Source organism: Silurus aristotelis, assembly GCF_946808225.1.
Source record: "Silurus aristotelis genome assembly, chromosome: 2".
Taxonomy (NCBI): Eukaryota; Metazoa; Chordata; class Actinopteri; order Siluriformes; family Siluridae; genus Silurus; species Silurus aristotelis.
The window spans coordinates 38,484,551-38,510,203 of record NC_139575.1 but is presented as its reverse complement, the minus strand read 5'-3'; the positions used below and the strand labels follow the sequence as shown (position 1 = coordinate 38,510,203).

The following is a 25,653-nucleotide window of genomic DNA, read 5'->3' as shown; positions in this document are numbered from 1 at the left end:
TCCTTAGCGTTTTTCTCCTGTGTTGTTTTTCAGAATCATTCACTTCCTTATAAACAGCCCTAATGGCCGCTGTAGCACTTCCTGTTCCGTAGTTTCTAATGAGCCCCTGCAGTTTCCTGCTCGTAACCCCTCCAAAGAAATTCCTCCATTAAAGAGGAGTTCCATCAACACACTCACCTGCACTTCACAGGTCAGAACGTGTGTGTGTGTGTGTGTGTGTGTATTAGAGGTCGACTGATATTACTGATGGATCATACTGGCAGACACCCGATTACTCAAAAGATCATTAATAAAATGGATACTGGATAAGAAACAAACACTCCATGTAATAGTACTGAACTTTATTACAAACAAAAGTACATTTCATTTCAATGCTCTGGATTTTATGAAGATTTCATTAAAGATGTCCATTTTAAGATTTTAAGTAAGATTCAATTGTTAACTGAAGTTAATAAATGTTTTAAAAGTTTAGTTTATTGTTTGTTAACGTCAACATTTACTAATACATTAATAAACTATGGTAATTTTCTATGATTATTTGTCAACTTTAGTTATTGCACTATGAACTAACATGAATGTGGTACAGCACACAGTCTCAAGTGTCAAAACAAACATCACTCAGTGTCAGTGATTCGCCTCTAGAGGGCGCTTTCGTACTGTATATTGACAGCGGACCTTCTCCGGCGCAGAAGCAACCCGGAAAAACTATAGATTTTTGACAACAGCTCCAGCAATCAACTATCGGTGCCGATTAATCTGCAAAACCTATGAACCAGTCAACCTCTAGTGTGTATAGTTTAGGACACGCCCACTTTGGAGTGATGATGGTATTTATGTGTATATCAGACTCTGGATTCTCTGATCATTTAAATAATGAATCTGATTGGCTGAAACTTGAGGAGGTTATTTAGTGACATCACAAATGTAAGACTATGCGTATCTCCGGCCCCAAATCAGTGCAACACATAAAGGAAATAAAAGAATGTGTGTGTTTTTTTACATTGTTACAATATTCTAGCGTAAAGTTTAGAGCAGGGTCTCCAGCACACTAACCCTGATGTATTAGCTACTGATAATTATGAACCCCAAAGAATATCGCCATATATATTGTTTGATTTGGATCTCTCTCTCTCTCACACACACACACACACACACACACACACACTACTGGCACTGTTTCAACATGAAGCTCAGATAGCTGGGGAAAAAAACAGCCTCTTTTTGCTTAGCATGCTCATTCCAACGCTCTCCGCAGGTCCAGGTACAACTCACTTACACTTTTTCATCCGTCTCTCATTTCCCCCACCATCTTCCCTCTCTTTTACTCTTTTCATCATGTTTTTCTGTTTTTGTTTTCCTCCCGGAGTCCTTTGCAAACCAAAACAAGGAAGTAAAAACAAACAAACAAAAAACCCACGCCGGCGTGCAGGACATGATTAATTTATCGTGTTGTGTGTGTGTGTGTGTGTGTGTGTGTGTGTGTGTGTGTGTGTGTGTGTGTGTGTGTGTGTTTTTCCGTGTCCTTGTAAGTGAGAGGAGAGAAAAGGAGAGAGTGTGAGGAGTGTGTGAGGACACGGATAAAAAGGGAGAAGAGAAAGAGAGCGATTGAGACAGAAAGCCGTTTCTCTTGGCAGCATTTCAGCTGTGATAAAATGGCGTCCTGTTTTTTTTTTCCGGAGAGAGAGCCAGGAAAAGACGCCACTCTCTTGGATCGTCTCGGAATTCCAGGTTTCTTCTCTGTTCATGAGAATTTTTGAGCGCAGGACGAGGTGCTGAACGGATGCCAGCGCTGCTCTGAAGGCATTTCAGGTTTTGCTAGTCGAGTCGAGGTGAAGGGCGTCCGAGCCGTTTAACTCGTTTCGACCTGAGCAGCCGCTCGCTGTTTCTCCGCCTGCTTCTCGCTCAAGCAGCCGTTTGATCCTGGAGCCTGGAAAACGATATTTTTTTCTACAGAAATACACAACGACACGTGAAGTGCTCCTTTGTCGAAGTCCAATCTCGGCTCTAAAGCTGGCGCTCGACCAATCAAAACTGGCTCTGTTGTGACTACTGATTAGATCCGGTTCCGGACTCGGGATTGAAGTTGCAGATGCGTGAATGTTTCTTTCACAACAAGATTTTTGTATATACTGAAGAGTTGTGATCATATGACTGGTGTTTGAATTTCTGCGTTGCCGTGTACCTCGTTTGTGTCCCTCATTTTAAAAGCAGCATTTCTTACGAGCGCAGAGCCCCGGGGTTTGGGCTGCAAGGATCTTCTGGTGTGGTTTGAGCTGAAATTTGGCGAGGCCTGACATAGGAGATAAGATGCCTGGGGATCTTGGATAAAAATCTCGACCATGAAGGAGAAACATATTCCGAGGAAGCGGGTTAATTTTTTTTTTTTTTCATGAGGTTAAACGTAGAGTTCTCTGATTGATGGTTGCATTAAATTATGCAGCTTTTATGGAACAAAGCTTGAAGGTAAGACAGAAAAAAACCCATTCATGGTGCTAGCTCTAGCAAAAAAAAAAAGCAGTTTTTTTTTATGGCTTAATTAATGAATAATTAATAGAATTTTGCCTTTCGGGAAGTAAACGTGCGCTCTCTCTCGGTCTCGCTCTTGTTTGCATTCTGAGATCGATGCCTTCCAGCCTCTTTTCCACCATCATTCCACAACACTATTGATTACCCGCTGGTTTGTGATTGATTACGCTGCCTAAGAAATAAACTACACATCGATTTCGATCTCTGCGAGCCTATGGTGATCTACAGTAGCGACATGGTTTAGAGGTTTCTAGCAAGCAAGCGGAGTGTGTGGAATGATTGATGAGGGACTGTTTTCGGTTTCATGCAAATAAATGAACCTCCGTTTCCACTTTAGCTTTCCGTGCAGGTCTGGGGGAGAAATGAGTAATGGTGCTTCTTTTCCAGATGCTTCTGAAAATGTGTTTTATATATATGGATATGTGCTTCATCTAATATTACCAGTGGCACGGTTCAGGGAGCACTGTGATATGCCGAGGCATGTGTGACGAATATCTGGTGTAGTGGAATGGAAAAAGTCATAGATCACTGTCATGTACTTTTTTCTGTGTTGAAGTGTTTTTCAACAGTCTGAGATTTTATCAATGCAGCTGTAGATTCACAGGTCTTGGTTGTTTTTGTAATCTTTTTGCCTTACATTATTGTTTGTTTTTTATTATACATAAATTATTCATTACGCTTCACGTAAACATGGCTATATTGTGGAAACACCTCTTTTTTATGCATCTGATTATCTTCTTGATTCTTTACAGTGCTGCCTAATCAGAGTGACCAGGGAATCCAGCATGAGAATTCGCCCTGGGGTGACCACATCACCACCCGCCGCATTCGTGTCAATTGCGATCAAGTGATTGTTGATGAAAAGGAAACTACAACTTCCAATTCCACATCGTTAGAATGGGTCTTGGATGCTGACCCTTTTGTGAAGCAGCATGAGTATGGCGACAGGGGCGAGCCAGCACAGCCACTACCCAATCAACAAAGCCAGTGTTAATCACTCCTCAAGTATGTTCTCTAGTCAGGGTGGCCCCAACAGAGGTTGGGCCTCTGAGGGCAAATCTGATTCGTCCATGGGTAACAGAGGCCCGTCCAATTGGGGATCTTCGAATATAAACTTGAACCCCAGTGCCAACCCTGCCGCATGGCCTATACTTGGACACGAGGGCCCAGGTGTGGGATCCAGGCCTGGGAATATGGGGGGTGGGTCAAGCTCTGTCCCATCCAGCGTCTGTGGCCCAGGAGGTGTTGCACCTATTCAAGGCACCAACGGAAATGGAAACCTTGTAGGGGACTGCGCTTGGGGAAACCCAGACACCCCAGAGCAACACCAGTCCCCAACAAGCATGACTTTCAGCATGAAAGCTCCAAATCTTAAAACCGACGGACTGAACACTAAGACAGAGCCAATGAGCCCTGTGGAAAGTTGGGGGAGAAATATGAGTCAGTCTCCCACCGAGCCAGCGACTGGAGATGGTACTGCCCGGTGGGGTAACAATGACAGCAAGAGTGGAGAATCAAAAGACTCAGGCTGGGATTCTGGTGGCATCTCCTCTTGGGGACAGGGGGGAAGTGATTCAAACTGGGGCCACTGGAATAAACAGTCAAGTACTGAAGGTACTGCATGGGATGGGATAAATGGTCAGACTCAAGAGTCGATGAATTCCTGGGGAACTGATGCTCCAGGCAGTGAAGGTAGCAAGGACAGCAGTGAAGGACGTGAAGGACGGAAAGAAATGTCCTCCAGTATGGACCTACCACTTTTGCCAAGGCCAGACTTAGATCCTCGTGTGCTGTGCAACTCCGGTTGGGGACAAACCCCTGTACGGCAGCACACAGTCTGGGAAATGGATGAAAATCTTGGCTCAAAGGATGAGGGTGGCACTGAAGCTTGGGGTAATTCCTCTAATGCACCTTCAACTGGATCACCACCTCATGCAGGATGTGCCAATCCCAGTCAAAATGTGCCTCCTAGGATGGAGTCTGGGAGCAAAACCGAGGGGCTTTCCCGAGTTATGCCGACACCACGCTGGGGAGGATCGTCCTCGCCAACAAATCAGGCAAGTCCTGGTTGGGAAGAACCACCTGCTAATAAGAAAGTGTCTAATAGTTCTGTTGGGAATTGGGGTGAACCAGTGCAAGATGCCCCCAACACCAATGGTTCAAGTGGCCAGTTTTGGAGATCTGAGGAAAAGTCAACTTGGGATGATGGCCCTTCCCAATTAAAGTCACAACCTGGTGGAAATGGGCCCAATTCTTCATCTGGCTGGGGAAACTGTGCAAACAGAGAGTGGGGAGAGCCTTCAGAAGGGAGGATGGAAGATTCTCGTAGTTCCTCTTGGGATGGAGCTGGAGGGAGCTGGAAAGAATCCCAGAAGGGCTGGGGGAAAACAGCTCCACCAGGAGGAGAAAATTGGCGTGACTCCCAACGCTCAAATGGTCCTGTCCAAGGTTGGAGTGGAAAAAATCCTCAAGAATCCATGGGTTCTTGGGGTGGCCCAAACTCTGTAAAGCAGAGTGGTTCTAGCTGGAGGCCCACAGGAAGGCAGGATCCAGGGGATGAGTCTTCAGGCTGGGAAGAACCCTCGCCTTCCTCAGTCCGAAGAAAAATGGAGATTGATGATGGAACCGCGACTTGGGGAGACCCTAATTCTTACAGAACCTGTGTAAACATGTGGGACAAAAATAACCCCTCCTCACAGGGCAACCTACCTACCAGCAACAATGGGGGAAACAGCGTCAACCACACAGGGCCTAACCACCACAGCCATGGTCAGACTTCGAACCACTCTGAGGGCAACAACAGGGGTTCTTCTAACCAGCTAGGACCTCCTCAAAACAGGATGCCCAAGGTAAACCCAGGTAAGTGAAGTGATTTTTTTTACCTTTTGTTTAGGAATCAAATCATTGTGTACTGATTAGCCAAGTACAGCATGACTATAAACTGTAAACATGGGCTCCTACCATGAATGTAAAATAAAGTTCTCCATACAGTAACCCCTGTACAACCCAATGTGAATGAGCTGTTAGTATAAAAATGTCCATCAGAGCTGCTGTTGGAGAAAACGAATCAACACCACCTGACTGATCAGAAAATCCAGAACTCAGCAGCAGCATCCTGTTTTAAATCTAAAGAAATCTACTAAATCTCTGGTGTGTGTGAATGTAATGAGAGCTTGAAGTTTGTGGAGATATTCTCTGGAGCTGGCACTATCCCGGCTGTCAGGAGTGAGCTTGATGCAGGCGTTCTGTTTCAATGCTTGAACAGAACCGTGTGATGGCATGCACTCTGTGCTGCTTTGCTGCCAGCTGGCCTGCGTCCTGCAGTTAAAAAGACACGTCCACCTTGTGTTTGGCTCGGCAGAATCGGCCCTTGGGCCCTGCTCCCGGCCCCATGAAAGCTTTCTATTTCTGTTCTTGGCAGCTTTCAGGAACGATGGCAGACAAAGACGTTTGCTGTCTGTCCCCCCCCCCGCCGCCGCCCCCATTTCCTGAGTGTGAGCTCTGTGCTTCATTTTGCGTTGATCAGATTGTGTTACAGCGTTTATTTTTCTACAGAATGATGCAAACAAATCCTCGGGTGCCAGGTCAAAGAGGAAGTTTTCGTTTCTGGTATCAGGCTCAGAGAAATGAAAGATGAAATAGCTCACTGTAAAACGTAACTTACATCAGGTTTCTTCACTTTTCATATGCATTTTGGAAAAGTATAAAAAAGGATGGAATTTGAGTTGTGATTTTCGAGGTCTAGATTTATGGGGGGGGTGTTAAAAATACTGAATATCGACAGATGTTTGTGTTTCTTTACTATTGATCTATCTGATATTTTAAAATTAAGAATTTGTAATAGATTAAAAAAATATAAAAGATTTTATAACAAAGGCTTATAACTGCGTTTTTGTGTAAAAAAAAACGAAAAAACTCCGGGTCCACACTTTCGGTATCTGTCGTTTCCCAAAGCTTGCTCGTTCACACTGAAACGTCTGTAAACAGGTCTCCCCAAAACGTATGACGTTTGGACCCGTGTCCTTTCCGCCTGTCATTTATTTACATTCCGGCTCTTTGAAACTTCGTGCCAATGACTAAAGATATTTCATCGTTTTCTAAAGCCTCTGTTCCGCACACACTCCACGCCTCGGCGCCAAAACGGCATTTTCACATTTATCCACTTTGGAAGGTGCTTTCAGAAAGCTACGTTTTCATTGACTGGAAACAGCGCCTCCGTGTGGACGGAAGGCAAAAATCGTTGAGGAAAATATGCGTTTTTTAAAAAATGTATCAGTGTGAGCATGGCCAAAAGGTGTTTTTGTTAATGGATTTAAATTCTGTTTTGTAGTTTCCTGGTGAATTGTACATGAACAATCCTTCGGTTGTTGTAGGATTGAAAATTTAATTTATAAAGGATTATCATTGCACTGTTTTAGAAGTGCAGTTTTAATGAAATGCTGAGCATTGAATGTGGTTTGGTGTTTATTTGTATGAGCTGCAGTAGCTACAACCCTCCGGCTATTATTTGTTAATATAATAGCAAACGTCAGAGTTTGTTACGAAACGCATGCTGGAATTTAAAATCCTTATTTCAAATGTTAAATATGGTGTTAAATATCTTCAGGAAAGTCTGGATATTTAAGTCTTGAAAAGTCTGGAGTTTTTAAATGAAAAATGTGTTTCTTGGTGAAAACACTGAATTTTAAAGAGCACCCGATACCATTCGGTGTTGATTTAATTCTTAGTTGTTTACAGGAAAAATGTAATAATAGTACAATCTCCATAAAATATCCGAAATGTTATTTATTTTGCTAAAACTCAGGAAGATAAGAAATCTAAATGGCCTAGAAAAATATGACTAGCTTTCCATGCTAGTTAGTAAGCAGGCTGTTTGTTTGCAGGTTGGGGGGAGCTCCCAAACATTCAGACCAAACCCGAGTCCTGGGGGGAACCGGATTCCTCAAACGCCGCGGTGGATAACGGCACTGGCGCCTGGACGAAGTCACACAAACCAGCCGGAGTCTGGGGAGAAAACAGCCACGAATCCGGTGGATCCTACGGCAGAGGCTCAGGAACCTCTAAACCAGGTGAGATCTGGACATTTATTTTTTTTTTTTTGTATGCTACGTCAAGCATGGTAATGATGTTTCTCAACCACACTGACACCTGGTGGTCAGACTACACATCCTAGAAATTGTCCAAAATTTATTTTAAGGAAATTCTGATTTTTATTTTATTAAATTTTTTTCTTACAGCCCCCAAATCTATGCAAGACAGCTGGGGGTCCAGTGGGGAGGAGCTTGGTGTTAGCGCCAGCAAATGGGACGCTGAGGACGGGGACATGTGGACTAGCCCCACCTCCCAGGACAACAGTTCTTCCTGTAGTTCTTGGAATCAGCCCAAGAAAGGACTGCAGAAGGTACGACCTGTTTACAGACCTTCATGAACCTCATGTGGTGACAGATTGGGGCAATGAGGCGTTACATTTGTGTTAAAATGCTTTTCTGGGGTAAAAAAAAAAAACTTAAATGTAACACCTATTATTTTAAGTATAGAAATATCAGTTTTAATATTTATTTAATTGATTTCTATATTTATTTCTTAACATATACAGTCAATTATAATTAAAATCATGCTATAGGCTTGTCAAGTGATTCATAATCTGTTGAAATCGCTAGTGTTTATTGTGATTTTTAATGATTTGTTTTGTAGTCATTTTATTTTACTTATTTACTTAAATATCAAAAATTTGTGTGGGTTTTATTTTCCTTCAGGGCAAAATCGCGACCAAACAAGATGAAGTTTGGATCATGAACCGACTGATCAAACAGCTCACGGACATGGGCTTCCCTGTAAGCGACTGAATATAACATCATAATCAGATCCGCATGTCCTCATGTGAAATCGCTTAAAGATTAAACACTCGCAAATATAAACTGCGCAGAAAATGTTTCCAAAAAACTTTATACCCTGCTGTTTCAAAAATGAAATGTAGAGGCCTATTAAAATGTAATACCACTTTAAATACCTCCTTAAATACCTTGTAATGCCCATGTTGTATATTTTCTTTAAATCCAGCTAAAATATCACCCTAATTCTCTCCTAAATGCAACTTTATATCCACATTAAGTTTTAAATATTAAATTAAATATCTCACAAACATCCGAAATCCCGCCTTAAATATATCTCACAAGTATCCAAAACACAGCCTTAAATCCACTTTAAACGCTGCTCTGTGCATCCAACCAATTTCACTTTCAACCCTACATTAAATATAATCCTCACTTTTTATTTATTTAACTTCTCTATTTAAAATCCACCTGAATCTTCTCATCATTTAAATACCGCCTTAAATTCCCTTTTAATCAACTTTCCATTCATTTTAACCAGACTGTTAATTGGGCTTTTTAATTCTCTCTCTCTCTGTGTGTCTCTGTGTGTCTCTGTGTGTGTGTGTGTGTGTGTGTGTGTGTGTGTGTGTGTGTGTGTGTGTGTGTGTGTGTGTGTGTGTGTGTGTGTGTGTGTGTGTTTCAGAGGGATCCTGCAGAGGAGGCACTGAGAAGTAACAACATGAATCTGGACCAGGCTATGAGTAAGTGCCAAACTCACACATATTTACACACAAACACACACACACACAAACACACACACACATTTTGGCTCATTTTTCCGTCTGTCTTTAGGCGCTCTGTTGGAGAAAAAGAGCGACGGAGAAAAGCGAGGGATGAGGACGCTGTTGTGTCGCCCTCCAAACCTTTCGAAAGACTCGTCACTGGACCGAAATTCCTTCCTGGAAAAGGTACTGTGCTTTAAAACACACGCACACGCACACACACACACACACACACAGGGGTAAAAGCATTTCCTGAATTGACCCAAGTTTTCCTGTTCTCCTGCTGTGTTTATAAGGACGGCGGATTATCGGATGACACGCCCACATCACCCTTTATTCATTCTCCTGGCCTCAAACTGACCAATAGCAGCCTTTCTAGCCACGGAATGGGCGGAGTCTCACCAGGATTAATGCAAAACTTGAACAGCAGACAAGTGAGTGTTAATACCATTTCCACACACGTGTAGTATTGCTTGTGTCTGTTATCGATTATATTACATTTGTATTTTTTTGTAAAGCATTTATTTAATTTGTAATTTACACAATTGAAAATAATCCTGTCTTTCACAGATGAATGGAATATTTGGCAGCAACGGAGCAGCACAATCCAGGGCTCCACCCCCTCAAGCACTAAACTCCACCCATCATCCCCCACTACGTGCTCAAGTGCCTCAGTTTCTCTCCCCTCAGGTGTGCTAAATGTTTTTTTGCCCCAAAACTTCCAACCCAACATCGTATCCCAACAGTACTGACCCCCGACATTCCGGACCAGCGTTTCAATTAAACAGTACTGACCCCCGACATTCCGATCCAGCGTTTCAATTAAACAGTACTGACCCCCGACATTCCGATCCAGCGTTTCATTTAAACAGTACTGACCCCCGACATTCCGATCCAGCGTTTCAATTAAACAGTACTGACCCCCGACATTCCGATCCAGCGTTTCAATTAAACAGTACTGACCCCCGACATTCCGATCCAGCGTTTCAATTAAACAGTACTGACCCCCGACATTCCGATCCAGCGTTTCAATTAAACAGTACTGACCCCCGACATTCCGATCCAGCGTTTCAATTAAACAGTACTGACCCCCATACTGTTTCCCAACATATCAGCTGAGCATTTAATTAAAATCCCATCGGTATCCAATCGCTTTGCACCCAGCATTTTATTCCCAGTCATACTGTATCCCATTCATGACTTTATCCACTGAAGCTCTCCAGTGGCTGTGATTTGTAATGTTCTCTCATCTGTTCTTGTTGTTCAGGTTCAAGCACAGCTCTTGCAGTTTGCAGCAAAAAACATTGGCCTGAATCCTGCACTTTTAACCTCACCGATAAATCCTCAGCAGATGACCCTGCTCTACCAACTCCAACAACTGCAGATGGTGAGAGAAGGAATGGGAGAAAGAGAGAGGGAGCGATGGGAAGATTGAATAAAACGATAGAATGAGGGATCTTATTATTATGGGAATTCAGAGTAACATAGTGACCGAATTAGTAACGGATAGTAGCGGCGTTATAATTCCTGTTTTCCGACATTTGTCAATATTTATATCCTGATATTTCAGAATTCCCATATTTCCAAAACGTTATTCCAACATTAGTAGTCCAGTATTTTATTACTGTAGAACAGGTTTTTTTCTGTAAGAGACACATCATTATTCCTTTCTTTAATGGGGTCTGTACCAGAAAAAGCCCCGGGCCGGAGTGACTAGCAGTGTTATTGTGGAGAGTTTATTATGATAAATGTATTTATTTTGCCTCCTAATGATAAATTAGTTTATTATTTTGTTCTGCACGTCGCAGCAGTGATTCGCCTCTAGAGGCCGCTCTCGTAATGACAGCGGACCAGAAGCAGGAAAAACTAAGCCGATAGTTCCAGCGGTCGACTATCGGTTCCTCGACCTCTTTTAATAACTGAAGTACATTTATTTTGAAAGCCGACCTTTAAAATTAAATACAGATATAATATGAATAAAACAGATTAAAAATTACATTTACAAAGTGTATCTCTGGCACTGTTTAGGGGGCCGGGTCCACATGCAGGGAAAGACGTATTCTAGAGTTTTTAGGCTGTAGTTTGGAAAACCCTGATGGTGAACATTAAGCTTGTATTATATATAATCAGGATGGGAAAAGTGAATGAGAATGATTTGAAATAAAAGGAAGTTATAGAAGAAGTGATGAAGGAACAGGGTTTTTTTTTTACTCTTCTTTGTCTCTTTATTCAGGTGTTTAGAAATGTAGTGGGCATGACACATTTTCTCTTTAATATCCCCCCTCTCTCTCTCAGGCATATCAGCGTTTGCAGATTCAGCAGCAGATGATGCAAGCTCAGCGAAATGTTTCTGGTCCCATTAGACAACAGGAGCAGCAAGTGAGGAAAAACACACACACACACACACACACACACACACACACACACACACACACAACATTTTTTCCATCTACACCTTTGTCCAAACCACATTTAAGTGTCAACATATTTAATCCCAGTATTTTCCTCCTCGTTCTACCTAAGACTTCACTCTGTCCCAAAACATTTACACCTGCATTTTATCACAATTATAATCATTCCTGACATCCTGATCCAAACAGCTTTATCCAAGAATTCCTGCCCAGGTTCACCCCTATGGATCCAGGATATTATTTCTCCAACATGTTAATTCAAACCTACTTATCGTTAGTATTCAGAACCAAACCTTTTCCCCAACATTAATCCCCAACCTTCTGCCCCAATGTTCTTTATACACCATCATTTATTCCAGAATTCCACCCAGTGTTTTTACCCCCACATACCAAATCCCAAAATCCACACTGCAAATGTTACACGTCCTTCTTCTGTACACGTGTATAAACCCCTGATCTCCTGCTGTCTCCTCCTCGGCAGGTTGCACGTACAATCTCAAACATGCAGCAGCAGATTCAGCAGCACCAGAGGCAGTTAGCTCAGGCCTTGCTGATGAAGCAGCAGCAGAACCAGGCGTCGTCCTCCCACTCATACCCCAGCCTCAGCAAATCGAACCTGGACACGTTCCCAGGAAACTCTCAGGCTCCTACAGGCCTCTCCATGTCTGACCTGCACACCAAAGAGCCACACACGTCTCCCAGCTCCTTCAGCTCGTATTCTCTGTGTAAGAGACTCTCCTCCAGTCTCTGGGTTCCTAAAGCACAGGAAATATTTCTGTTACATACAGCAAAGCTTTTATTTAACTGGATATGTGTGTGCGTGTGTGTGCGTGTGTGTGCGTGTGTGTGCGTGTGTGTGCGTGTGTGTGCGTGTGTGTGCGTGTGTGTGCGTGTGTGCGCGTGTGTGCGTGCGTGCGTGCGTGTGTGCAGCGGGATTGAATGGGAGTGTGGGTGTAGGTTGCATGGATGCTCTGAAGGACGCTCAGCCTCAGCCTCAGTCTCGCTTGTCCCAGTGGACCCACACCAGCTCCATGGACTCCATCAGCACCACCACCAACTCCAGTACGTCTGAGTGACTATCAGTAATATCCCCATCAAATCCTCATTAAATCCCCATTCAACACCTTCACCACTCAGTCCACTTATTTATAATGATAGATGGGTGGATAGATGGATAAATAGATAGATGAGTGGAGAGATAGATAGGTAGATAGATAGATGAGTGGATGGATGGATAAATAGATAGATGAGTGGAGAGATAGATAGGTAGATGGATGGATAGATTTTTTAGTATATGATTTGAGTGTAGATGTGATTTCTCTCTCAGGTGCTCCCTCCTCCAGTCACACTGCCAACATTAAACCGGTGATTGAGGATTCTTTCACTCCGTATAGTCTGATGTCCAGCTGCCAGTCTCCCAGCAGCCCCTTGGGGGCACCAGAGAGCTGGCCCCCAGGCAAAACCACTAGCGATAAGCTGGCCAACGGGACGAACGTCAACTGGCCTCCGGGTAACAGAGCTACAGTGAAGAATAACATCGAGATCGGATTTATTTTAGAAGGCAGGGAATATCACTGTTCATCTTTATTTTGTTTTTTTTGTTTCAGAGTTTTGTCCTGGAGTTCCCTGGAAAGGGCTGCAGAATATCGACCCCGAGTCTGACCCCAACGTAACCCCAGGAAGTGTTTCCGGCTGCCCCACAATCAACACCAATATACAGGACGTTAATCGCTACCTGCTGCGGGACAGGAACGGAGGTGTGTGTGAAATCAGCTGTCAAAAATCTAATCGGCTGTGCCCTGATTAGGAGATAGACAGACAGACAGACAGACAGACAGACAGACAGACAGACAGATGGGTAGAGAATCAGCTAGACAGGCAGACAACTAGACAGACAGAGAAAGAGATAGACTGACAGGTAGATAGACAGAGAGATAGACAGATGGACAGATAGAAAGACAGACAGACAGACAGAGACAGCTACAAAGACAGACAGACAGAGAGACAGACAGATGTGCTGTGTAATTTGGTGTGACGTCTCCTCTCCGTCTCCTGCAGGTAAACTGTTAGACATGAAGTCCAACTGGTCTACAGGTTCCGTCTCACACACTCAGGCTTCACTCTCCAATGAGAGGTGGAAGATTCCTGTGGGTGGGCGGAGCTCTGGATCAGTGCCCCGCCCCCCACCGGGTCTCACTCATAACAAACACAACACTAACTGGACACCAGGAGCTCTGAGCAACAGCTGGAGCAGAGACTACAACTCAGGTTCCCCCTCTCTTCTCTCGCTGTATTTATCTTTCTTTATTATCCCTCCTTTCTTTCCTTCTTTTCTCTTCCTGTGACTCCTTCTTACTTTTATCCTGTCCTCTCTTTCTCTTTCATTACCATCCTCTCTTCAATTATCTCTCTTACCTACTATTTCTTTCTTCCCTTTCTCTCCCCCCCCATCCCCCCCCCTTTTTTTTCTTAGGATTCTTTTACTTTTTATTTCCTCTGTTCCTCCGCTTTCACTTTCTATTTAATGTTTCCATTTGCTCCCTTTTCTTTTCTTTGTTGTGTGTCATCCTTCTCTTAATCCACTCTTCTGTCTTTCCCAAATCTTTCCTGATTCTCTCCATCCTCTCTCTCTCTCTCTCTCTCTCTCTCTCTCTCTCTCTCTCTCTCTCTCTCTCTCTCTCTCTCTCTCTCTCACTTCTCTGTATGTTCTTATGTTTTTTCTTTCCTTTCCTGACATTTTAAATGTATAAAAAAACATTATCGCATTAACTTTCTCTCTCTCTCTCTCTCTCTCTCTCTCTCTCTCTCTCTCTCTCTCTCTCTCTCTCAGAGAGTGCTGGGTGGAATTCCGAGAGCTCCAGCAGGACCAGTAGCTGGCTCGTGCTGCGGAATCTCACTCCTCAGGTAAGTGCACTTTGTCCCTGATTTGGAACACAGCCCAGTCAGGCCTGATATAAGAGAGTTAGTGTAGTGATTGTGTGTGTGTGTGTGTGTGTGTGTGTGTGTGTGTGTGTGTGTGTTACAGATCGATGGTTCCACTCTGAGGACTCTGTGTATGCAGCACGGTCCTCTTATTACCTTCCACCTCAGTCTGCCGCAGGGGAACGCGCTGGTGCGCTACAGCTCTAAAGAGGAAGCAGCTAAAGCTCAGAAATCACTGCACATGTGAGACACAAACACACACACACACACACACACACACACACACACTCTCATCACTCTCACAATAACGTGGACACACACACACACAGACACACACACACACTCTCATCACTCTCACAATAACGTGGACACACACACACACACACACACTCTCATCACTCTCACAATAACGTGGACACACACACACACACACACACACACACACACACAATCTCATCACTCTCACAATAACGTGGACACACACACACACACACACACACTCATCACTCTCACAATAACGTGGACACACACACACACACACACACTCTCATCACTCTCACAATAACGTGGACACACACACACACACACACACACACACACAATCTCATCACTCTCACAATAACGTGGACACACACACACACACACACACTCTCATCACTCTCACAATAACGTGGACACACACACACACACACACACACACACACAATCTCATCACTCTCACAATAACGTGGACACACACACACACACACACACACTCATCACTCTCACAATAACGTGGACACACACACACACACACACACTCTCATCACTCTCACAATAACGTGGACACACACACACACACACACACACACACACAATCTCATCACTCTCACAATAACGTGGACACACACACACACACACACACTCTCATCACTCTCACAATAACGTGGACACACACACACACACACACACACACACACACAATCTCATCACTCTCACAATAACGTGGACACACACACACACACACACACACTCTCATCACTCTCACAATAACGTGGACACACACACACACACACACACACACACACACACACACAATCTCATCACTCTCACAATAACGTGGACACACACACATGCACATACACACACTCTCATCACTCTCACAATAACGTGGACACACACACACACACACACACACACACACACACACAATCTCATCACTCTCACAATAACGTGGACACACACACACACACACACACTCTCATCACTCTCACAATAACGTGGACACACACACACACACACACACTCTCATCACTCTCACAATAACGTGGACACACACACACACACACACACACACAATCTCATCACTCTCACAATAACGTGGACACACACACACACACACACACTCTCATCACTCTCACAATAACGTGGACACACACACACACACACACACACACACACAATCTCATCACTCTCACAATAACGTGGACACACACACACACACACACACTCTCATCACTCTCACAATAACGTGGACACACACACACACACACACACACACACACACAATCTCATCACTCTCACAATAACGTGGACACACACACATGCACATACACACACTCTCATCACTCTCACACTAACATGGACACACACACACACACACTCTCATCACTCTCACACTAACATGGACACACACACACACACTCTCATCACTCTCACACTAACATGGACACACACACACACACACACACACACACACACACACACACACACACACACACAGTTTTGTATCTGTCTATGTACCTGTCTGCCTGTCTGCCTGCCTGTCTAACATGTGCTGCCCCGCCCCCTCTCTTTGCCCAGGTGCGTTCTGGGTAATACCACCATCTTGGCAGAGTTTGCCGGAGAGGAGGAAGTGACTCGTTTTTTCTCTCAGGCTCAATCATTTCCTCCCTCTGGCAGCTCCACCCACCCTGCCCTGGGGCAGTGGGGCACATCCAACACTAAGGGGGGCAGTAACCCAGGGGGCGGATCTAACGGATCGGGGGCGGAGCTGCTGTGGGGCGGAGTCCAGCAGCCGTACTCCAGTTTGTGGGGACCAATAAACACGGAGGAGAGTCGAGTGATGGGAAGTCCGGTCCCCGCAAACACACTGCTCCCCGGAGACCTGCTGAACGGAGAGAACATGTAGAAGAGTGGAGAAGAAAGAAATAATCATCAGTGTGAAGATAATCACTTTATCTGGAACTGTTTTTATTTTTATTTTTTATTAGAAGTAGAAAAAGAAAAATGTAAAAAAAAAAAAAAAAAAAAAAAGAAAAGAGAAAGAAAGAAAGAGGAAGAAAACCCCCACCAGCCTCGCTGTCTCTTCACAACTCCTGCTTTAACCTCTTTATCTTCTCCCAGATTTCTTTTTTCTTCAGAAACGTATCAGCCTTAAAGTATCAGCTTTTTTTTACAGTTTGTTTTTATAAAAGATGTTTAGAACGTTTTATATCTGAGTTACTGAGCCAACGATTTCAACGAGGGAGAAGAAAAAGGCCAATCGGAGACGTGTTTCCCTCCCAATTTTACAACAACCAAGAAAATGTACAAAAAAAAAAAGTGTATCTAAAGGATTTCGACCAAACATGCGTGAAGTTTCTCGGCATTACGGATTTCAGTGCTGAACATCAAGCGGATTTACAAAAACCAAGAAAACTCCGTGTCCGTGTGATGCATTGTGCAATATATCCTTCATCATCATCATCATCATCATCATCATCATCATCATCATCATCCGTCCTCGCTGAAGCTCCTTTTTTACATTTGAATCTGTTCTATATAAAGACTCATGGGCGGCTGCGTCCCAAATCCATGCACACTTTTCTCTCTGTCTCTTCAGACGGAGGAATTCGATACGGCGGTGGGAAAAAAAAGAGAGACTCTGCTTTCAACACCAAAATCTTCTCAAAATGCAGTAAAAAAGAGAGAAATCAATGTTTTTGGGTTTGAATCTGATCTATGAACTGATGTGATTAAGCACTTATGAGGTGAGAGAGAGACGGAGTGATTCGGAAAAAGGAAAAGACTATTTTTAAAATTCCGTTTTTTTGCATTGAAGCGACCGAATCTACAATCAGACTGAAGCTCGCAGTGCAGTTTTACTTCTTTCTGGTTTAAAAAAACACATCGAAATGAATGTTTTCCTGATTTCACTCTGGTTTATGGCCTTCGCCGTGTTCGGGGGAACGCCGCCGGAAAACAGGACCAGTTACGGATCAGGACGCGGGACGGGATGCCGCAGGGTCAAATGTCGTCATGGTGATGGGATGCTGCGACGCGGTTGGTCCTGTCGGATGTCACGTGACTCAGTATTCCCTAAAGAATTCCGTAATGTTTCAGTAAATTACATTACTGTGGATGTCGGAATGCCGTGATGTCGGAACGCTGTGACGTCACATCAGTGGGCGTTAACTTGTGATGTCACAACCGCACGGAATATCGCATGACTCCTCGCCGTCGTCCGTTTCCCCTCAGAAACTCGAGACCCGCCCCCGAGCGGTGCTCTACTTCCTGTTCCCTTCTCACACACACATGTCCCGATGCATTATGGGTAATTGTAACGTCCAGCATTCCAGAGACTTGCGTGTCCCAGTGCATTGTGGGGGACTTTCTGAGCGCCTGCAGGATTAGTGCACTACGTAGTGAACGATTTCTAACACGTCCACAGAACACGTGGAACCTCTTTTTTTCTTTTTTTTCTTTTTTTGTTCCTTGTCACTAATCAAAGCCAAATCAACACCTCGCGCATCTCCGCAGCTCCGGCAGGAAAAAGGTTGGAGCTCATGTGTTTCTTTTTGCTCGTACTGCACATTTCTGGAAGTCATCAGCGTTCCCACGTGCGCACACACTTCCTGTCCTGCGGAACGCAAACAAACCAACAATTCGGATTACGCTTGTGTTCGCTTTTTCTGTTTCTTTTTTTTTATACTGATTCAATGTGAAAAATCATTGTGTGAAAGGAAGTTCAGATTTCCTTCAAGCAGTGTTCGGAATTGTGTGTGTGTGTGTGTGTGTGTGTGTGTGTGTTCTCGCAGCTGCTAACCGTCCTCTTCCTCCCTGTTTGCCGTCTTTATCGTGTTTTTTTTCCCCCTCTTTTTTGCGAGTAAACGATGAGCGAGAGTTGATAATAGCAGCCGTTCCCGGAATTCCTCGACGTTCTGGAACTGAAAAACTTTGGTTACAAAAAACTTTCGGTTGCGTTTTAGCTGATAGTTTACTCTCGAGGCAGCACATTATTTTGTTACTATGCAAAATAATATATAAATATAAAAAAAAAAAAAACGCAGACACATCGAGGAGATTGTGGACGGGTCCTTTGTTGTTGTTGTTTTTTAGTTTTTTTAGTTTGGTGTGTTATTTTTGTTTAAGTGCCAATCGTGAGGTCACACACACGCGCACACACACACACACACACACACACACACACACACACACGACTGTTTTATCAGATCATCAGAAGAGTTGTGTTTGGAGTCACGTCGTTCCGGCGCTCGCTCAGGGACGGGAGTTTACGGCGATGTACGTGTTTACGATCTGGTGTCGGAAAAACAAGAATTGTAACAAAGATCGTAAAAAGAAAAAAACAGACGTGAAGGAAAATAAAACTCTGATGTTTAAATGCTGTTTTGAGACGCTTCGGTTTGAACCAAAACTGTTTCCACTTTATTTCATTCGAAGCCAATCAGCTGAGACGCGTTCGGTGTAGTTTACATCTTCACCCAGGACACACACACACACACACACACACACACACACACACACACACACACACACACACACACACGCTGTCTGTCGTGACCATGTACGGGTTCATTTGTTTTAATACAATTTACACAATTCTAAATTAAATACGGGGTAAAAATCTGTAGCTGTGACAAAAAACACGTTTATGCGCCAAGTGCCTCGTTACTGTGATCCGGAGCGAACTTTCCTTTTACAGATCAATCAAAATAATAATAATAATAATAAAAACACAGAAAAAAAAAAATCACCTCGCTGCACTGAAACCCGTTTCTTACACGCCATTTTTACTCATTTCTAAATATAAATTTATAACTTTATCTTTACATTTATTAATTTATGCTACATTCTTTTCCTTCTTAATTATTAAATCAATAATCTTAATAACAGATTTTTCAGATGTTGTGATCTTGAACTTTCTTTCCCCAAATAAAGACGTTTTATTGATAATTATGTAATTAATAATGAATGTCGAAAATGAAAGAATTTTCATTTTATTCATTCAAATTTCTCACTGGAAGTCTGAATCCTCTTGTTCTTCCCTGTTTCATGTGATTTAGCAAGTAAATAATTAGAGATGATGATGATGTTACTTGAACTTCCTAATCAGGAGAAATCCTCAACATTTCTGAAAAAATCCCCCTTTTTCTCGTTCCAGCACGTTTATTTGTTTCTATGCAAAACGAGAGAAATTTTTACTTTAGATGTAGTAATTCTGCAGCGTTCAGCTCCAAACCCGACCCGTATGATCCGGTTCTCGGCTTCTTTCAGCTTCACCATCGAATGTTTGTGTGAAATTGTAGCGGCGATAAATAAATCGCTTTATTCTTACGCTCACCGTGAGGTCAAAATGTGAACTAATGACTACAATTCGACACAATCAGCACTTTATCACTCACATTCAAACTAAAAAATTAATTCAAAGTTCTTGCAGGTTCTTCAGACGCTCTACAGTCTAAGAACCTTCAACAGTGTTACACAGAACCTTTAATAACTCCAAATGTAAAAGCACATTCTACTTCAAACGTCAGAATCTTTAAATGAACTAAAGTCAGTAAAGGTTTCAATCAAACAACAAACACATGAAAGAAGGATGTAAAATAAAACGTCAGCACACGTGTATAAACTCCGAAAACGCCAACATCCCAACAACCGCGTCTCTTATACGTTTCATTTCCTGTTAAAATTTGACGTAAGTTCTCTTAATTCCATGATGATGAATTAAAAACGGCACGACTCCAGACATCAGACACGTCCTCAGCTGATCGGCGTTCTTTCAGTCCAGTAAATTCGCTAAAACAAGCAAACAAACAAACACAAAACCATTGTGTTATTATCAAATAGTGTTTTTTTACAGAGCAGGAAATTTATCAGTGTGTTGAAATTTCTCTAATAATAATAATAATAACAACACACCGGCTGTGGGTAAAATCCTGGTACTTTTTTATTTAAAATGCCAAAAAAAAGAACAAAATAAAAAACTCTATAAATATTAATGTTTTTATGTGAGTGACGTAAAAGTTAAAAACTTTAAGCTAATCGTCTCAATGACTTTCCTTTAAACATCGTCTTCAACGTCACCTGCATGAGGGAGTGCCTTCTTCTGTACAGAAGTGTTTCTGTTCCTCCTGTTCCAGTCCCTCGTTCCGTCACCTGCAGGAGGAACCACATCGAAACAGTTCCTGTCATTAAAGCATCAGTTTATTAATTTATTGATTTATTTCTGACTCGTGAAGTCGACGCTTCCTGGGTGTGAAACTGCCTTGTTCTGATCTTAAATCTTCTTCTCGTTTCTAAAGAAAAGGCCAGAAAACTTTCTGGAGACACCGGCATGGAGTAATCGAGAGCTCCGGGTCTCTGTGCCACCTCCAAAATCCTACAAAATAAAACCGTCCGAATTTCCGACCCGAGCTGAAAAGAGCAATACTCACACTCCGATTCTCCGGCGTTAAAAAACAAACGGGAAAACGGATATTTAATAAATACCTAATAAAAAAAATCCTGAAAATCTTTTGCACATTGCTTTTACACGAGAAAAACGACGATGATGGGCATTTCGACTCGCGCTAACGACTCACTACTGACTCGTGCTACTGACTCACAACTGACTCTCGCTACTGACTCACTACTGACTCGCGCTACTGACTCACTACTGACTCGCGCTACTGACTCACTACTGACTCACTACTGACTCACTACTGACTCTCGCTAATGACTCACTACTGACTCTCGCTACTGACTCACTACTGACTCATGCCTCTAAACTACCTGCTTTCAGTAAATCACTAATCCTTTATTCCTTTCCTGTGGCGATGCTAAAACCGATTCATTTCATATGTTTAAAACACACACACACACACACACACACACACACACACACACACACACACACACAGTATTCTTTCAGACGATAAGCTTCCTGTTGTTTATTGTGGAAATACATTTAAAAAGAAGAAGAATTTCCGTTCTTCAGTAATGAATTCATCTGTACGTTTTGAAGGGATGAACGATTCGGGACGAATCACTGGTCACTACGAGACACTTTCCTTTTTTTATTGTGTTTAAATTCTCTCCGAAATTCCATGAGTATTTTTTATTTCTTTGACAATTTCAGACAATTTCTTTTATTACAAAAATATTAAATATATGTGTGTGTGTGTGTGTGTGTGTGTGTGTGTGTGTGTGTGTGTGTGTATATAAAAAAAAAACATATCAAACTACAATACTTGAACCAGAAATTGCCAATAATCTGATGTGAACCGTTTGCTTCGATAATGTAAATCAACTTAAAAACAACAAGCATTAATCACGTAAAGATTTAGATCTTTATTTTTACTAGACTTTTTTCAGCATTTGTATGTGTGTATTTTACTGTTAATTTCCTCAAAATTATTAATTATTGTTAATGTAATCCAGCCTTGCACTGTTTTCTCTTCTCACCTCACCTACGAAAGAAAGAAGGAAAGAAAGAAAGAAAGAAAGAAAGAAAGAAAGAAAGAAAGAAAGAAAGAAAGAAAGAAAGAAAGAAAGAAATCTCGAGGGTGGATGATTCATGTGTTCATGTTTACTCAAGGACTTTTCTCTTTTTTCTGTAAAAATGTTTTAATAACTCATGTTTCTCATGCCGTTGGTTGTTAGCAGGAGTTTTGCACCGTAACCATCACCGTTTTATTGATTTATAAAAAAGAAAAAAAGAAAAAAAAGGATAAAAATTTAGGAGGGAAAAAAAAAAAAAACCACTTTACAAAACTTCGATTGTTTGTAATTTGCTGACGAGCGTTTTTTATTCACACGTTTTCAGTGCCTACTGTTTTTGTTGCTTGTTTGTTTGTACAATTTAACATTTTTCTTTTTTTCTTTCCTTTTTTCGTCTCATGTTGTTTACAGAAAACTGTTTGTGTTTTAAAAAGTACATTTACTAAAGACAGTTTCATCTTCCATCAAAAGAAAACCTTTTTTTTTATGATCAAAGACAAAAACAATCATGTTGAAGTTCTTTTTGTTGTAGTTTTGTTGTTCGCCTTCACGCAGCTGTGTGGATTCTGGTGTCTGTGATTTGATTTTTGCTCGTTTGTAAACGGACCTGGCGACGTTTCTCAGGAAGACGAGAGTTCCAGATTTCCTAATGTTTCATTTCTAACATTTATAGTGAGATATTAATAGAATTCCGACTCTGCGCACTGAAGGATGTGGATTTCGGGGGGAAAAAAATCTTGTGTGTTTTTAATCCGTAGCAGAAAAAAAAAAAACATTTACCAAATATTAGGCATGTGTATCGATTTCTCATTTTTCTATTCTTGGAGTTGGAGTGCTTTACATTTAATATTTCATAATTATGCATCGCGTTACGTTTATGTTGAGATGTAGATTTTAACGTGTGAAAGTAGTTAAAGGACCTGCGGGTTTTTCAGATTGAATACGTTTTTTTCCTAAATAAGGTCCTGTGGAAAGAGACGCTTCTGTTTTCTGTTCGCCTCCTGAACTCGTTCTGGAATTTCCACTGCTCCGAATCAAAACTCTGGAGTTTCTAGTTTACAGAAGAATTTCCAGAAGTACGATTTTTGCAAAATCTGGTATCTTTATATATTCTGGAAAATTTTAAAGAATTTTTCAGAGACTCTAAAGGAAAAGGACTTTTTTCTTTCTTTTTTTTTTTTTTTAAATGTAAAAAAAAAGAAATCGAGAGATTCTTGAGCTTGAACGATTCCCAAAGTATTGGAATGACCTGGAATTTCTAGACCTTTTATTCTAAAAAAGCAGATACACGGAACTACAGAGATTCTGTGGAGCTTTTTGGGCAAATTTAGGAGAGTTTCAGGATTTCTCTATGTATCATTTTGTAATTGTGGACTCTTAGATTTTATGAGGGAAAAACATGGAATGTTGAAGGCTCCATTCTAGATTGTTAGAATGTTTATAGGAGATTCTTTATAAAAAAATAATTGAAATCTGTAGAAATGTACAAACCCTAAACCTAGAAATGAGTACCAGAAAACATTCTACAGCTCGGATTCTGGAAAATCTGGAGTGCTGTGGGATTTTTTATTTTTTTTTAAACAAGAAACTTTTCAAAGTTTTAGATGTTTATGGAGTCTCACAGTTGAACCCTAGAAACTCTAGAGTTTTTAGAGAATGGTAGTAAATCCAGGGTTAATTAAAGCTCCGGAGGCGAACACGAATCGTCGTGGAGAAGGATTGTGAATCTATGCACAAACTGGAGTAGAATGAGAATAAAGTCCAGATCTGGAGTTATTGGAGGAAATCGTTTCACTGTAATGAATTTAAATGTAGACATTTTCTTTGTTCTCTGTATTTGAAGAAGTATAATATTTTTTTCTTCACTGATTTAAAACTAAGCACTGTGGACTTTCCTGGAGGAGTCGAAGACCTTCAGGAGGGTGTGGACTCTCCGGGATTAAAACGGGGATTTTGCATTGCTGTCTTTTTGTTTGTTTCTTGATGTAATGTTCAAAGATCAAGGCTGTACTGGGAATCAGAAATGTTTTTTTTTTTCCTGGCTCTAGAAAAGGCGTCAGCTTTCCTGAATGTGATTTTGATCATAATGCACCGGAGAAACCAACTTTCCATGTGGTATGAGGATTTTCTCTGCCCTGATTAATAAAAAGTGACGATTTTTTTGTGTCTTAAAAATTGAGTTGTCTGTTGTTGTTTTTTTCTCCATGAAATTCCACTGCTGTGGATCAAAATTTGGAGTTTCTATTTTACAAAAGTATTCCCAGAACAATGATTCTGTAAAACCTGCAATACCTGAAAAAAATTACATTTGCAGAAATGTTTTTATTTGAAAAAAAAAGTAGAGATTATTCATCTTCCACAAACTACAAAAATAAATAGACTTGTTTTGGATTTTGGGGAAAATTCCAGACCATTCAGGAAAAGTTTCAACTAAATGATTTTGTTCTGATTCACCAGTTTGGAAAAAGTGATTTTGTTCATCTTTTTTGGAAAAAATCTACAAGACTTTTAATACTTAAGTCTGAAGAGGTAAAAATTTCCACAGCTCTGATTTTGGGAAAATGTTGAAAAGTTTTAGACTTTGGAAGATTTAGATTTTCTAGTTTAGGTTTTCTAGAGTCTGTAGTTTTGGGGTGAGTGAAACCTGAATTCTCAAATATTCTGTTTTGAATTTTCCTCTCACACACCTCCACACGTAGATACACGCCGCTGTGTTTCTGTCTTTATCTGATCAGATCACGTTTCATGCAAACCCTGAACGTGTATCAGCGTGTCTCGTCGTTACACGGCTTTTTCCCCCGAATGCAAATCTCTGCAGGATCCTTCTCCCTTGTCTCATCATCTGTGACATCTTGTTTTGTTTAATTGTTGAAACTCATTCATTCATTCATTCATCTTCTCCTGCTTATCCGTAATTCGGGTCTCTATGTCCAGGGATCGGGCTGTCAAGGCCCCTGCCTTCGACTGCTGCCCAATCCTCTCAGCACCGGTCCCTTACGGTCCCTCCTGCAGGTGGTGAGCCCACGTCACGGTCCTTGATTTATTTTTCTCGTAAGGGTCCCCTGGAGCATAGAGGGTTAAGGGCCTTGCTCAAGGGCCCAAGAGTGGCAGCTTGGCGATACCTTGGCTTAAACCCCTGGAGTTTCCTACAGCTCAAACCAGGTTAGAACTTGTTTTAATTATATAAAGATCTTCAATCTGTCTTCAGCATGAACATTCCTGGTGGAAATCTGTGTGTATGTAGATCTCGGGGCTTTTGGAGAAGGTAGGATGGTGTTCTGTAACACCAAGGTAACATCCACATGGACACCAGGACCCGAGGTTTCCCAGCGGAAAATCACCCAGGGCATCGCACTGCCTCCACTGGATCGGCTTCTTCCCATAAACAGTTCCATCTCTTCCTCGTGTAAGCCACACCACCACACCCAGCTGTGCACCAGGCCACCTTCTTCCAGTGCT

At 42.0% G+C, this 25,653-nt stretch overlaps 1 protein-coding gene and 2 long non-coding RNA genes across 3 annotated transcripts; 2 read left to right on the top strand and 1 right to left on the bottom strand.

Moving 5' to 3' along the window:
- Positions 1-326: 326 nt before the first annotated feature.
- On the bottom strand, positions 327-1,288 carry LOC310718021. Its single transcript, XR_014531037.1, has 2 exons — positions 1,166-1,288; positions 327-1,130 (listed from the first exon to the last, which is right to left on the bottom strand). It is a non-coding gene; the product is annotated as an uncharacterized lncRNA (long non-coding RNA).
- Positions 1,216-16,768, top strand: LOC310717933 (trinucleotide repeat-containing gene 6C protein-like). The gene is given in 20 exon segments (XM_083526349.1): positions 1,216-1,261; positions 3,279-3,450; positions 3,452-5,385; positions 7,410-7,595; positions 7,764-7,927; positions 8,283-8,360; positions 9,043-9,100; positions 9,192-9,307; positions 9,418-9,555; positions 9,692-9,811; positions 10,389-10,508; positions 11,417-11,500; positions 12,014-12,257; positions 12,463-12,594; positions 12,860-13,042; positions 13,140-13,289; positions 13,591-13,800; positions 14,363-14,436; positions 14,558-14,697; positions 16,297-16,768. Coding segments are annotated over 20 exon segments (4,662 nt in total). The 5' UTR covers positions 1,216-1,230; the 3' UTR covers positions 16,625-16,768.
- A 6,854-nt stretch (positions 16,769-23,622) lies between these two features.
- LOC310718020 lies at positions 23,623-24,369 on the top strand. The gene is made up of 2 exons (XR_014531036.1): positions 23,623-23,745; positions 23,780-24,369. It is a non-coding gene; the product is annotated as an uncharacterized lncRNA (long non-coding RNA).
- Positions 24,370-25,653: the final 1,284 nt, after the last annotated feature.